Genomic DNA, 14,733 nt, shown 5'->3' on the forward strand with positions numbered 1-14,733 from the left:
CAACGTTTGTCTATGACATGTAAAGGTTTCCCTTACCAATAAAATTAACATAGAAAATAAAAAAGGAAAAAAAAAAAAAAAAGAACCAAGACCAAATAAATTGATTTAAGCATCGTTTATTGAACTTCACAAGAGAATACAAATATCATGGCACTAAAGCCAGTTTGCAAATTAAAAAAAACTTTAGATCCCTCTGACTTTGACAAATCACATAAACCACAATGAATGTTGCCCATTCAGACCTAGAGAAAAAGATCAATGATACTCGAACATCCCTGAATCATTGAGTATTTCAGTTCTTGTTGACCTACAATCAGAGTTTATGCACAAGTAATGCTTCCGTCTAACTTTTTAAAAAGCACCTCTAAATTAGAGGTGAAGCTTTATCTCACTGGAAGATTGTAAGACAGAAAATCAACACACAGAATTGTAAGGAGTGCGCCGTTCTACATTTTAAAGAGATTTGAGGTTAAAGCCTTGTTGAAAATTAGGGGAATGAATAAACTGATTTCTAAAAATGGTCATCATAGACAGTAACATGTTTTAACTTATGTTTGGAGTGACTGAATAGGCATGCCTTTAACAAACACTCACTAAATGTTTTTTAGGACATTTATAGCAGACTGTCCCTAGGTTAAACTGAAAAAGATTAGTTACATTCACTTGTGAACATATTGAATCATGCTCAATTCTTACCCTGAGAGAATGGAGGAAAACATAATCCTTACAATAGTCAAAAGTCTAAATTTGGCAAGAAAACAGATGGACCCTTTTCTTAAGTGTGCAAACTGAAATCAGTGTTGCATTGGGATCAATGATCTTGTGAGGCTGAAATTGTGGCAGTAGGCATAAAGTTGAGGTGGATGTGAGCTGGACGCATTGGTTACTCACCTACAAGACCATTGCCCTACTTTTGGTCATCTCTGCAACCTTCTTAAGTACTCAAAGCACAGTTGAAGCGCCTCGTCTCGCCAACTGGAAGTGCTTCAAAAAGACTAAATGCCAGAGAACAAGCCAAGGCAAATGTCAGCCATTCTTCCCTCAAATTGTTTGAAGAAAAAAAAACAAAAAAAACCTTTGGAAACTTGGAATTTATTTCCAGCTCATCTTGAGAGCATACTGCGAGAAAACACACCTCAAAGGCACTAAAACCTTATATCATAAGAATCTGGTGCCAAAAGAGTCAGTATTATAAATATGAATAATGCAGTAAGTAGGTTTCTTCTGTCCAAATACCAAAAACCATGAGCATTTTGCGAAACTGAAAGAGGTGATTCTACTGCTCCAGGCCATTTAAAAATAAAAAATCCCCCTCAATAGGCACCAATCCAACCACACTGCAGAAAACAAGTGCCCTCCCCATTGTGTTGACTGTATTGTCAGTATAAACTGATGTGAGCTTCTCTAAACAGCTGTGCTATGATCACGGGGAAGTGTATAATCGAGGTGCAGGCGTGGTTGGGGTCAAATGGCTTTACCTTAGTGGGGAGCACGTCCAAGGCATTGCGGGGCGCTAATTCTCTTCCCCGTCAAGCTCAACTTGGTGTCCTGAGACCCGGGAGCCATTATAGCTGTAGTTAGCAAAAGGGAAAATGTGGCTGGAACAGCAGTAATAACAACAAGAAACATGTACTATTTATAATAATACAAAATAGATCAAATAATTTAATGTGTAGAATAATTTGTGTGGAGCTCTGGTGTGCTGCAAAAAGCTACACCACCACAACCTTTCCATCTGCATTCTATCACACATCAAATTAAGAACATTAACACTACAGAGGATGTTTGCCTGTGAGGTTTACGTAAAGAGATGAAGTCGGATGTAGAGTGGTGAAATTATGGGTTACATGTGCTAATTTTGTGATTTGTGTGTGTACCCCACCATATTTCTTTGGAATGAAAGACTGAAGACTGCCTGAGGGGCATTCTAGGAAAAGAGGACATACATAACATGATTAAACAAGATTCTTTTGATCATACCTTCCAATTTCAATCATAATGCATTGAAGGCTATCTGAAGGGAAGCTCCCTAACTGTCATAACATCTACATCCCTTCAAAAATCCATTGCAGATGCTATGCAATTTTGGGAAGATTCCCTTCATAAAAGACTGAAACATCTAGCAAAAGATACATGGACTTTAACCTGGATGAATTATTCACACACTTTTGGTTTATAATGTCATAACATGAATGTTTAATTGAATTGCCTAAAATACTCATGAACTGGGACAACATATTTCTCCTTAAGAAAAAAAAAATACAATTGTATGAAGCACTTCACCCCCCCACCCAACTCTTAGAACCAATTGCTTTAACTAGCTATGTCAAGCCTGAACAGGGTTCTCACTCCCCATCCTAAGTGTTTCCATCCCAAAGCCCCTGAAATCAATTCACATGACCCTAACGATTGAGACTAATGTAAATGTGAACAAAATAAATGGTCAGACAAACATAATCGTAATTGCATGGGGCTACTTTCAAAAGAAACAAAAAGAACGTAAAATCCTCATTCTCTTTTAAGGTCATTTGAGCGGTTTCCACCCATACTTATAAGTCAATACTTCCAAGTATTCGGTCCATGTAAGAGAGGGATGCAAAGCCAGAGATGGCAGTCATTTGCACTTTAAATCCTGCAAAAACATGCATAATCGCTACTGGCAGACTATAAAACCAGTTCTGTTTGCTATTTAGCAATGACACCTCGAACTCATTCGGAGTCAGTGGAGGCATCCGAATGGAAAACATTTAGAACAAATATGCTTTTCAACTGACAAACTCGTCCCTTTTGCAATGGATCTAATATTTTAATTTAATTGATCTTCTCCAAAAGATGATTTTAATATCAGTTTTAATATTGTCAAACTGGGCAGGTATAACCATCTGCACTAGTGAGGCAAGGGTTAAGAGCATTTAAGTACAGGTTTGTGGATTTGTTTGGTATGGATTCACCTTAATATGCCCAAATGCCTGCCCTTCCTCACTCAAATAGGAGTTTATGAAAAAGGCCTGATGTGTATGTGATTGTGGTGTTAATGTGTACGCAAATGGATCAGTTAACATTGTGTTCTCACTCTCACTCTCTCTCTCTCTCTCTCTCACACACACACACACACACACAGACTTCCCACAGGTCCTCTGCACAGTCTAGCTAAACTGTGCTATGCTATGTCTTCCTAGTCACTGTGAAATTTAACATCAGTCCAAGCCAAATACAATATGCTGACAACAATTTGGATTAGGATATTTGACTGAGGCTTGCTCCTTTTTTGAACCATGAATTTAATAAAACTGCACCTGACCTGAAGTACTTGGTTTTACAAAAGTCTATACACAAAAAAGGTTCATTTTCACAAGGCACAGTCATTTGACTTCAGAGAATGTCGGACCCGACAAAGTCAAACAGTATTTTATCTATAAAAGTGGCGGCTTATGTAATTCTGAGCACTTACAAAAAAAAAAAAAAAAAAATTCAATTGAAAGTCGCTTAGAATCAAAACTTTCATGGCCATGTAAACGTCTACATTCTGCACATAATGAGATATTTAACATTTTGATGGGGAAAGATAACTGCAAAATTACAATATCTGGGTTTGATGCAACAGTAATAATTCAATTAATCCCTTTCCTCTAGTTTCTTTTTTTTTTTTTATGTAGGACCAAATTTGCCACACGCACACATTTTCACAACCAAACACGCGTGCACACACTTGTAAGGTGGTAAGGGCTATCGATATGGGGACTCAGATGTGTGTTGCTGAAGGTAATCAGGACGGCGTAGGAGGGACTCCTTGTGTGTTGGAGTTGGCTCATACACTCTTGGTGAAGCAGCTGTGCCAGGGGCGGCCATCTGTTGTGCATCCATTGGGCCTGGAGGCATCATGGGCATCTGAGGGGGTGGCGGCGGTGGATAGCTGTACTGGTACTGCTGATATTGCTGGTATTGCTGGTATTGTTGGTACTGTTGGTATTGATGGTACTGTTGGTAGTACTCGGCATAGCACCTTGTATGGAGAAAGGAGAGTTAAGATGTGCTTTGATGACAAAACAATAAATATTGTTTTCCATATATTTAAATCAATATCTATAAATAATATTGTCCTAACAAAACCATACATCAATTGAAATTTTAAAAAATCTGACCCTTATGACTGGTACTTTGGTCTAGGGTCACACACACACACACCTAAACATACATCTGTGTGTATGTATCATATATATACACTTTTTGGTACATAATATTTAATTATGATTAAAAAAAAAAAATTACATCCATCTTCATACAGATTATTTATGCTGCCAAATATTTAGGATGCCGTTACCTTGCAATTGGGTCACCATTTTTAACTGCAGGTAGTTCTGGACCACCAGGAGGTGTTGGGAGTAGGGCCCGTCGTTTGGGACGCACCTGGGAGAATTGCTGGGGAACTGGATCAGGCAGTAATGGGGCCGCACGCCGTATTGGACTTCGGTCTCGGTCAGATTTGGTCACTGCCTGCTGTTCGGCCAGCACTTGTTGTCCCTGCTCAAAGAATCGTGCCCTAGCGGCTTCAAAGATGGCTTGGGGGTCAGGTTCTGTGCCTCCCATGGTCCCATAAGCTGGACTGGCACTGTACATAGAGGAATTCGCTCCATAGGCAGGGTTACCAGCGGTAGGGTTGGCGCCCGGCGGAGCATCTCCTTCCGTGGGGTAGCCATCTGCAGCTTGGCTCGTCATCGTGTTCATCACCTGGTCCGCAACAGAACTGTAGACTTGACTCGCCAGGGCACCATAGACTGCGGCGCTGACAGGTTTGCCATCAACCCTGGAAGTGGTCAAGTCTTTCAGAGCTGCAAACGTTGGGTCACTGCTCGCAGTGTTGTAGAAAGAGTTGTGGACACTCTGCTGCACCTGAAGGGGAAGTCCGGCAGCAGCAGCAGCAGCTGCAGCCAAGACAGCAGCTTGACTCTGGTGGTGCTCCATTGAAGGCCTGTTGATCGGGCATTCTCCTGCGAAGTGACCATGGGCACCGCAGCTGGCACATGGGACCTTGTTTGTGGTCGGCTGTATCTTTGAGAGTTCCACTGCAAGTGGACGCCCCATGAACAAGGTCCCGTGAAGACCCTCAATGGCTTGTTCTGCATCCTCTTTGCGCTCCATGTGCACAAAAGTGTAGCCTATTAATGAGGAGGGTTTTGCTGCAAGAAAACACGTCAAGGTTATCTAACGGCAAGAAATACACATTGATACGAAGCAGGTGCATTACACAAATACTTACTCTTTACTTTATCACAATCGAGCACTTTGCCGTAAGCTGAGAAGAGATCATATAGGTCTTCAACTGAACAGGAAGAGCACAGGTTCCCCACAAATACTTTGGTGGAATTGAGAGGCCTCCCTTTGGATTCCTCAACTACAAGGCTCCGGCCGTGGTACTCTTGACCATTCAGATCACGGATGGCACGGTCAGCAGCCCCTTCTCCCTGCAGATGGACAAAGGCAAACTGCCTCAGTACAGTTATGTGCACCACTTCTCCATAAGGGGCAAAAAGTGCTATTAGGTCATCTTGTGTGGTTTCCAAATCCAGATTCCCAACAAAGAGCTTCACTGCGTTGTTGTCGTCCATTGCACCCCAGAATACCTAAAAATAGGGAACAAGCCTTATTTCTTACTTTTTGGCGGCAAGACCTAATTCGTTCTAAAACCAAACGGCTCTTAAATTCAATGAGGGCTTATCAAACATGTGTTGAATTGGCTGAGCTTAATAAGGAACACTGAAACACCGCAATTCGAATTACGCGCGCTTCTTTTACATTCAGTTTCATTGAATAGAAGTGAGCTGTTGAAACAGAACAGCCACGTAGCTGCTTTTCCTTTTTTTATGTAAATAAAAGTTCTTTATGTCACAAGGGTGATAAGACACAAGCAAAAAGAAAAAACAAAGTCTCCGACCATTATAGCTATTATTATAGTTGTTTTAGAAGCCAATTGCTAGCCCGCCAGTCACGGGAACGCGCTGATAATCTGCGCTGCGCCGTCGTTTCTAGAAAGCGCGGAGCTCACCGAGTTTAGCGAATGACAACTGTCGGTGATTAACACGCATACTGTTAGCCAGCTGACTTTGATCGTCTTCCTCTAAATTTTCGCACCTGTCAACCCCATAAGACGCACTATTTGTGGTCATATAAGCCTGAAAGGCACTAACATCGCATAATTAGCACATGCGTACTTTGCTAGCCACGCGCTAGCTTGTTAGCAGCCATAAACAAGGAAATACAAAAAACGATCGCTGGTCTAACTCACTGTTAAAATAATACCGGGAATGGGTAAAACAAAATTACGAGCAAATGCTAATGAAGTAACTAATTCGCAGCACTATGGTATCCAACAGACAAAAGCGTTTTGTCTACCCTCTTACCTAACGCGACGGAGAGACTTCATATCCGTTTCCCGACTGTTTGGTGGTGTTCCTCTGGTGTAGTCCGTGTGAGTACAAATACTGGATGGAAGGATCCGCACTCTGTCATTGTTATAAAGTAGGTTATAAAGTAGGCCTACACTTCTTAAGCAAAGTTGACAATTTCATAGAGAATAATATATATATATAAATTTTTTTTAAATAATGTTTTTCGAAATACCTAACGGGATACACCCAGATAGACATAAGTTAAAGAGTTGAGGATTCATGCATGAACTGGAAATTCATTAAACATAATATGTGAATATATTTTCGTGACATTTGATGGAATATGAACGTACTGTGAAATATATTGTTTGTCAAAACAACGCATGCGCAAAACCAGGTGTGAAGCAACTTGTCATGTATGAGAAACTCTCTCCTCTGTAAAACACGTGTGGGAAGACGAAACATAGACATTGTGAATCACAGTTTCATACTGACGCCTCTAGACATCTTTTCAAGCGTGTGGAAAGGAAAATAACAAGCAGCATTCCCCTTTAATTACATACCTCCTGGACTTTCCACATTTCCAGAAGTATTTCAGAGCATGTTTATCAATCTGACAATTTGGGAACAATCACGAAGTGGTGTTATTTGTTCTTTTTGAATAACAGCGATTGATAAACAAAGGTAAGTGACTCTTCTTCTCTATAGCTTGTAGCATGTTTTTGGTTTTGATTATGTTTTAGTGCCATGTGGCATTTACAGTACAATACAGTAAAATATTAACCTTCAAAGAGAGACTGAAGTTGCGCGCAGTCACGAAGCGTGAGTAAGATGCAGATTATATATATATATATATATATATATATATATATATATATATATATATATATATATATATATATATATATATGACAGAAGTGTTTAATGACTTTTGACAGATGCTTCGTTATTAAATAACAAGAGACGTGACAACTCGCATGTCACGATTTATTTCTACTGTAAGTTACTCTCTCTCTAGACCCACTATACTATTAACTACTATGTTATTGACTATTATTATAATGATATCTATTATTACTGCTGAATTATTAGTTAATTACTATTCGTGAATTATATTATTCTGTACATACCTTTTTCTAGCCTCGAATATGATTGCGGCTCATTTTGAAATAAAACTACTGTGTACTGTGCCATGTTGCAAATAAACAGATATATATATATATATCTCCACTGTATATAAATGTACTGCTGTAATACTGTTACAACTAGGCTACTGAAAATATCTTGCTCAGGCAAATTTTTTTTAAAAACCTCAACCTGCATTACAAAACGGAGATAACAGCAGCTCCTTCCCAGTGCATGCTTAAAGGCTTCTTTCCCTCCAGTCCGGACTTGCTCTCCTCATGCCGAGACTCCAGTAAATGAGGCAGCAGTTATTTACCCTGCACAAGATTGCAGTTTACACCCTGTAGTTTTCCATTTACCCCATATTCACCATTGGAATGGTCAACTTTGTTCTATGTTGTTTTCAGCAATTTGGTCAGCCATCCTTTTAAACGTGCACTATAAAACAAAATTGAAACTAAATAAGAATGTTCACGGTGCTGATTTTTAAATTTTTTTAAGTCATCAATCTCTTATTGTTTCTTATAAAACAGTGAAGCAATTTTATTTGAAATATTAATATTTGATATACCTTTGTGAACTAAATCGAAAGTAGTGTGCCAATTCATAAATCCATTTTGATGTTATGTGACAAAATATATTTATTTAAAATATTTTAATATATTTGTTTGAAAGACCCATTTTGTTCATAGAGTAACCTTAAAAAATATATAAAACACACTCCATTATAAAACGTTATAATTCCTCAAAAAGAAAAAAAAAAAAACTAAATCAGTTGTGTACACTGATGTATTTAAGGTGCAAGTATTTTGTGTTTACACCAAAATAATGTATTTTTAAAGATTTCTCATTTTTATTTATTATTGACCCATAAGCAGACTTATTAAAATAATATGATAAACTATTATTAAAGACATGTCTCGGGATTAAATCTGAATAAAGTTACTCATGAATCGACAACATTCAGTGGGCTTTTTTTTCAAGGAACCAAATGGTCCCTTGAGAGGAAAGTTTTAATATAGCACTTCATTAAATATATATATACAATAAGTACATATGTTATTTATATTCCATGTAACATCAAAATTATTATTATTATTTTTATTTTTTTTGCCAACATAATTCTCAGAGGAATCTAGGAGCATGAAGTTTTGGTAGCTGGCCGTTCCTAAATTTTAACCGTGGAGGCGTGTGTGTCCGTGGGTAGGGATGCTCAGTGGAATATGTAAGCCTCCGTTCCCATAGCAGCCTTTGGCTCTTGCCAAAAAAGTATTCCATACTGGCCCACACAGAGTCAACCTGCTACCCAACCTCACTCCACTAGTGAACAAGTTACTTTAGTGCTAGCTTTAGAGACTAGAGTGTTCATTATATAAGATGCATCAGTGTAGTTTTGAAACAATCATTCAATTTCATTTCAATTTTCATTATTATTATCTTTAACGGAACAGGACAGATTCTCTTCAGTGATAAAACGCCTTTATTACACACTTCTTGAATTTTGCACTAATTTCAGTTCCTCTTCACTTTCCGTAAAGTGTGGAATAAATGACGCTTCTGTTGTGTCGTCTTTAAGAACAATGCAAGTGTTTTTTTGAATGGTCTGTATGAATGCAGAACAAAAACAGTAGAGATGTGCTATTAGTCATACTGAGACACATGGTTCTCACATGGCCAGGAGAAAGACCGTGTCATCGAGGAGTTTCCCTCGGCCGTTGAAGAGCAACGGTCGGAAGGAATAAGTAGGCACATGATTGTGCTGAAAATAGTCATTCTAGGAAAACAGTGGCAAAATATTAGATGTGTGCATGTATAATTTACGGTAAGACTCTCTGACCTAAAAACATCCCCTTGAAGTGGTCAGAGCTTCCTGTTTTTTTGTCATGTGCCAGCACAAACATCCACAAATAAGAGAAACAGAGATTCATTGCCAAAGGAGTTTAAATCTTGCTGTTGTTCTGAAGATGCAGGACGACCCGGTCTACGACTATCCTGAAGCTCGGCCCGTGGGGGAGAGACGGACATGTTCACAGAGAGGATCCCTGAGGAGCATCAGTGTACTGGACCGGCTCTTGTTGACGCACCCTGTGTGGCTCCAGCTCTCCATTAACTCGGCTACAGCTCTACACATCCTTCAGCGTGAGCCCCCCGGGGTGAGCAGCACATCCGAACCACCATCTGTTTTAAAAACAGACGGTCACAGCGAACTTTAAAAGCATTTTTGGAAACTTTTGATACCTTGCAGACCTTCCTGGTGCGTAAGTCCAGTACATCGCAGAAAAAAATGTTGTGTGTCCGGCTGGCAGACGACAGCATGCCGTCCTTTTTCAAACAGGTCGTCATCCGAGAAGAAGACTCAGGTGAGTTTGAAAGGTAACAGTTTTACAGTATAGAGGTATATGTTAAGCTTGATGTCCTACGTGAAAACAAGCAATACGTCTTTAAGAAAAATGACGAAAAATGTACATATTTAAATTGCATGTAAAATACATGTTACATTAAGATTAGTATCATTCAGTCATATTATTCTGCTTTTTTTTTTTTTGTCCACTCAAACTATTGCCTTTTTATCAACAGCCTTCTCTTTGGAAAGCTCTGCTATTAGTTTCCCAGACCTGTGCAGACTCATTGCCTTCTACTGTGTTAGTCGGTATGGATTAGTCTTTACTATTTTGTATCTACAACAACAGCATGGCACTCCCCAAATATGACATTTCTATTTCATGATTTGCATTTATCTGCAGGGACGTTCTTCCTTTCACTCTGGAGCTGCCTGAAGCTATTGCCAAGGCTTCTTCACACAAACAGTTGGAGTCCATCTCTCATATGGGTGTGGGTAGGTACAAGATTCATAGTCTGTTGAAATGAAATGCAGGTCCTGTAAGGCATGGTAGATCATTGCTTCTTGTTATTACATTGCTTCTCATTAGGAATGTTTCTTGTGCAGAAAATCATTTTAGAAAGATGAAGGCTGGAGTATTGATGCTCAAAATTCACCTTTGCCATCACAACAATATATTATAGTTTAATTACATTATTTTCAAATAGAAAGCAGTAAATTAAATACACACACACACACACACACACACATAATAAATGTTAACAATTTACACAATTTTGTAAAAATCAATTAAATTTGATTGCAAAAACATTGCAGTGTTTTGTGTGAGTGTGTGTGTGTGTGTTTTACACTTAATGTTTACTGCTTCAATTTAATATTGAAGATTAACTTAAAGTAAAATAGAGGAAGTGTAGTATCCAGTATTAGCCAATATAATTCCAATAACTGATATAACATTTTTTGAAATTAGCCAGGTTATACAATTTTTTTTTTTACAATTCGTAAATTTCAGCTAATGTTTAATATATGTATCTCCTGATTTCAATGCTCTTCTGTATTCAACAGAGTTCTGGAGTTCCCACTTAAATGTTCGGGGTCCTCGTAATGAACCTCCAGCCACTGACAAACACGTTCCTCCAAGTTCAAGCCCACAAGACTGCTTAACGCCCATCAATCCAAACCCCACCCCGTTCCAGGAGCTTTGTCCGATCCAAACACGGAGACCCTGTGAACTAGATTACGGGTGTGGCAAAGGTTTATGTTTTGTCAATCCTCTTTTCCTACAAGACTACCCAGGTCGCAACACCATGCGCAGGCGTCATCATTTCAAAACCAGCTTCAAGGTGCGTGTCTCCACTGAAAATTCGGGCCCCACGTCACCCCCTGTCCTCCCACCACCTCCCCCGCCATTACTGGCTAAAGCCAAATGCAAAGCCAGATTGAAAGCTGCAAAGCCGATGACCCCACCTGAAGCAGTTCAGGCCAGTGAGGAAGAATTCAAAAAGACTGTGGAGGAAGCCTCAGACTACATGAAACCTTGTGATTCATCACAGAAGAAAGCCAAGGTCACCTCTACTCTTTCTCCCACCGCTGAAGAAGATGACTATCAGATACCTAAAGCTCTTCAGAAGGTAAAGAACCTATATCATGAGACATTTTAGTTTAATTTCTGAGTTATTAATAACTGCCTCTTTGCGTTTTTAGGCTTTGCCAAAAGTCCTGGAGCAGAAAGGACGGGAAGAAGATGAGGAGGAAGAGGACGATAGACTTGTGCTGGAACAGCGACATGCTCCGTCTCTCAGTGAGCTGGACAGCTGCAGTTCCCTCAGCAGCCTTGACGAGACGGAGGAGAGTCCCGAACGTCCTCCCCTCGTACGAGGCACTAGCAACCCCGTCATGCCACCTCCCAGGAAGTCCATGTCTGCTCTGCGCAAAATGAGCGCCGCCTTCATATCCTTTTTCGCCCCAGAGAAGCGAGTGGCGCGGATGGTGGAGGACCTGTCTCGTGACCGTCGCATGGCATTTGGTGCTCTGGTTCAGGACTTCCTGAGGCAGCAGAGAGAGGCGCTGAAGCCCCACTGCTTGACCTCTGCTGTACAGCTGCTGCAGGATTTGCGTCTCTTCATCAATCAGGCCAAAGGTTTCCTTCTGGAATGTGGAGAGCTGGAACCTCCAATAGAAACTCTTCTGACCGAGAATGAAAAAGGTATTTGAGTCCGTGTGATTTTGTTTAATAATGCTGTCTGTATCATTTCACCAAGTTAAGTGTTGAAATATATTAATGTTTTCCTGTGTGCAGACCAAGCACTGGAGAAGGCCATGTTCCGCTGTGTGCTGAAACCTCTGAAGCCTCAGATTGATGCGGCTCTTCGCACCCTGCACAAACAAGATGGTTCCTTACAAAGAATGATGGACAGCTTGCAAAGAGCCAAAGAGGCATCGCCACAGAAGCTCTTTGGGGTGCAGGTGGGCGTTCCTGATGCCCAGGGTATTGAGAAAATTAAGCACAAGCTGACTCTAATGCAGCGGGCGTACTCACCCATTGACAAAGTGCTGCTGGTCTTGCAGATCTGCAAACTCATTTACAAAACCATGAAAAACAAATCAGGTAAGGACTTCTAGAATAACACGGGTTCATTTTACATGTGTGGATTTATTCTCGTACTTACTCTACTATTCATAAATTCATATTATTATAATACAGTTGTGTAATAATAATTATTAACATTTAAAATTACCGTTTTAAAAGTCAATGCTGAATTTACATTAGTGTCCAGAGTAACATAATTCTTCAGAAATCATTATAACATGATGATTTGCTGCTAAAGAAGCATTTCTTATCATCAATAAAAAAAATAAAATAATAATAATTCAAAAGCATTTATTTGAAATAGAAATCTTTGTAACATCATACATGTCTTTAATGTCACTGTTGGTCAATTTAATGCATCCTTGCTGAATAAAATTATAAATTAAAAAAATTTAATAACAATCTTACTCATCCTTAACTTTTAAATGGTAGTATAATTGTGTAGGTGTAACCAGTAGGGAAGCACAATATACTGTTAACATATTGATAATTGGCTGATTTTACATATTGGATATTGAACTTGACATGCTAATTTCCCAAATATTTACATTTAGATTACCTTAGTCATCATCTAACATTTATCTATGTTCTTAAAAACAGGGCAGGAATTTGGTGCAGATGACTTCCTCCCTGTTCTCTCATATGTGATGGTGCTGTGCAATATGCCAGAGGTTTCTCTGGAGGTGGAGTATATGATGGAGCTTTTGGAAAGCTCTTGGCTTACAGGAGAAGGTATGGACACAAACAGCTCAATGTACACTGCACTCAGATTTAATTTTGAGTTACACAGCTAATCAATACATGAATATGTATACCTAACTTTTAAATTTTTTACATTTGGTAAACTTTGAGTGTGAGTGTTATCCTCTCACCCAGACTCACGCTTAATTCTCTTGAAGGGGGTTACTATCTGACAAGTGTCTATGCCAGTCTGAGTCTGATTCAAAGTCAGCCGGAGGATGTGCCACCCAACGGCCTTACAAATCAGGCCAGAGCGTCTCTGAAAGAATGGAGCCGGCGTCGGAGCAACGAAACCACAAGTCAGAAAGACAACAAACTGCACCAGGTCAGATACACTGGTTGAACATAACACATCTACTCTAACTGTGCAAGTAATAGTCCAAAAAAAACACGTTTTGTTTCTGTGCTCCAGGGGTTTATAAAGGTGCTGTTTCAAGATGGCGACAGTAGCTTGGTAAAAACTCTGATGTGGAAGACTGCGCTCAATGGTGAGGCTATGGCTCAGCTCTGTGCTGTGAAGTTTGGAGTGGACCGGCCGGAGGATTACAGCCTGTACTGGAGGAGAGACGGGGTGTTAACGCCTCTCCCGCCTAACACCCAGATTCAAGACCTGCAGAGCATGGGTGTGAGTGGGGTTCCTCTTATTTACCAGGCGTCCAGTCAGGATGAAAGGTCCCAGAAGCTGAACAGAGGGAGCGCGGTGGATCTGACAGAGGCGGCTTCATAATATGGGACTTTTTCAGATGTCACACATGAAGGTCAAAGCAATTCTGCATTTTATGCAGCATGCCTCATTTGTCAAAGAAAGGCTGATGAAATAACAATATCCTCATAATGGAGCTCAGTAACCATTTGAGGTGTTTTCCACTGAATCCTTTTAATGTTGACTGTAAAATTAGATTACACCTCTAATAAATAAAGGTTGTTTTTTGGCATTCATGGAACCTTTCCATTAAACAGTATGTTCTTCATATTAAAAATGTTTTTTAGTTTATGAAAATGTTCTTTACACACTAAAAAAAGTTGTTGTTTTTTCTTTCGGGGAACCAAGAATTCTTCTATGGCATTGCTGCAAGCCCTCGTTTTGGAACCTTTATTTTTAAGTTTTTAGATTTTGTAAGATGCTAAATCAACCTGTTTAGTGTCCATTGCTGGTAATTATTTATTGTGTTTAGCTGGTGTTGTGTAATATTTATTTGGGCTTAAAAATTTGCTTGTAACTTTTTTGTAAAAAATTTGCTAAATGTATATAATGTGCGAGTACATCATAAATTCATCTACCAAACCGCTTTTTTGTCTCATCGCGAATCATTACGGTACATTTATCATAAGTGATTATTTTTGCACTATTGTAGCCTGTTCGGTGTCGTCACCGCTGCGGAGTAACACATACCTTCGTAAATCGCCATAGACAAACTTGGAGAAGAAGCTCCGGTCAGAATGTTCTTCCGCAGGATGCGTGCAGTTCTGTTTATTAACCGCTAGAGCGCCAAAATTTTTAGTGTTGCTTTAATAATCTCATAAGTTGGTTATTAATGACTGGATTCATT

The 14,733-nt window shown here is 39.5% G+C and overlaps 2 protein-coding genes across 4 annotated transcripts; one reads left to right on the forward strand and one right to left on the reverse strand.

Annotated features, from left to right (window-relative positions):
- Positions 1-100: 100 nt before the first annotated feature.
- Positions 101-6,471, reverse strand: rbm14a (RNA binding motif protein 14a). 2 transcript variants are annotated; one of them, XR_003274792.1, is made up of 5 exons: positions 6,399-6,471; positions 5,258-5,621; positions 4,322-5,177; positions 1,479-4,003; positions 101-995 (listed from the first exon to the last, which is right to left on the reverse strand). XR_003274792.1 is itself a non-coding variant. In XM_026195975.1 (4 exons), exons 2-4 carry the CDS (start codon positions 5,604-5,606, stop codon positions 3,727-3,729), a joined length of 1,482 nt encoding a protein of 493 aa, XP_026051760.1. In that variant the 5' UTR covers positions 5,607-5,621; positions 6,399-6,471; the 3' UTR covers positions 101-3,726. The 2 variants fall into 2 exon arrangements, 1 of the variants encoding a protein (XP_026051760.1); XM_026195975.1 differs by having other exon boundaries at positions 101-4,003.
- On the forward strand, positions 6,284-14,470 carry LOC113038499 (ras and Rab interactor 2-like). Of its 2 annotated transcripts, none has more exons than XM_026195972.1 (11): positions 6,284-6,466; positions 9,476-9,664; positions 9,757-9,871; positions 10,089-10,161; positions 10,256-10,347; positions 10,918-11,483; positions 11,557-12,058; positions 12,152-12,460; positions 13,043-13,174; positions 13,342-13,508; positions 13,596-14,470. In XM_026195972.1, the coding sequence occupies exons 2-11, from the start codon at positions 9,476-9,478 to the stop codon at positions 13,908-13,910; spliced, it is 2,460 nt and encodes an 819-aa protein (XP_026051757.1). In that variant the 5' UTR covers positions 6,284-6,466; the 3' UTR covers positions 13,911-14,470. The 2 variants fall into 2 exon arrangements, with proteins under 2 accessions (XP_026051757.1, XP_026051756.1); XM_026195971.1 differs by lacking the exon at positions 6,284-6,466 and adding an exon at positions 6,627-7,070.
- The last annotated feature ends 263 nt before the right edge of the window (positions 14,471-14,733 follow it).

Source organism: Carassius auratus, chromosome 21 (genome assembly GCF_003368295.1).
Source record: "Carassius auratus strain Wakin chromosome 21, ASM336829v1, whole genome shotgun sequence".
In the NCBI taxonomy this organism is placed as follows: domain Eukaryota; kingdom Metazoa; phylum Chordata; class Actinopteri; order Cypriniformes; family Cyprinidae; genus Carassius; species Carassius auratus.

What these genes read in the sequence shown, in the direction of transcription:
- rbm14a (XM_026195975.1), bottom strand. Translation starts at nt 5,606, where the DNA reads ATGGACGACAACAACGCAGTGAAGCTCTTTGTTGGGAATCTGGATTTG. An exon ending in CGATTGTGATAAAGTAAAGA is followed by an intron (nt 5,178 to 5,257) that starts GTAAGTATTTGT and finishes GTTTTCTTGCAG; the next exon opens with CAAAACCCTCCTCATTAATA. An exon ending in AATGGTGACCCAATTGCAAG is followed by an intron (nt 4,004 to 4,321) that starts GTAACGGCATCC and finishes TCTCCATACAAG; the next exon opens with GTGCTATGCCGAGTACTACC.
- LOC113038499 (XM_026195972.1), top strand. Translation starts at nt 9,476, where the DNA reads ATGCAGGACGACCCGGTCTACGACTATCCTGAAGCTCGGCCCGTGGGG. An exon ending in CATCTCTCATATGGGTGTGG is followed by an intron (nt 10,348 to 10,917) that starts GTAGGTACAAGA and finishes TGTATTCAACAG; the next exon opens with AGTTCTGGAGTTCCCACTTA. An exon ending in AAGACAACAAACTGCACCAG is followed by an intron (nt 13,509 to 13,595) that starts GTCAGATACACT and finishes TCTGTGCTCCAG; the next exon opens with GGGTTTATAAAGGTGCTGTT.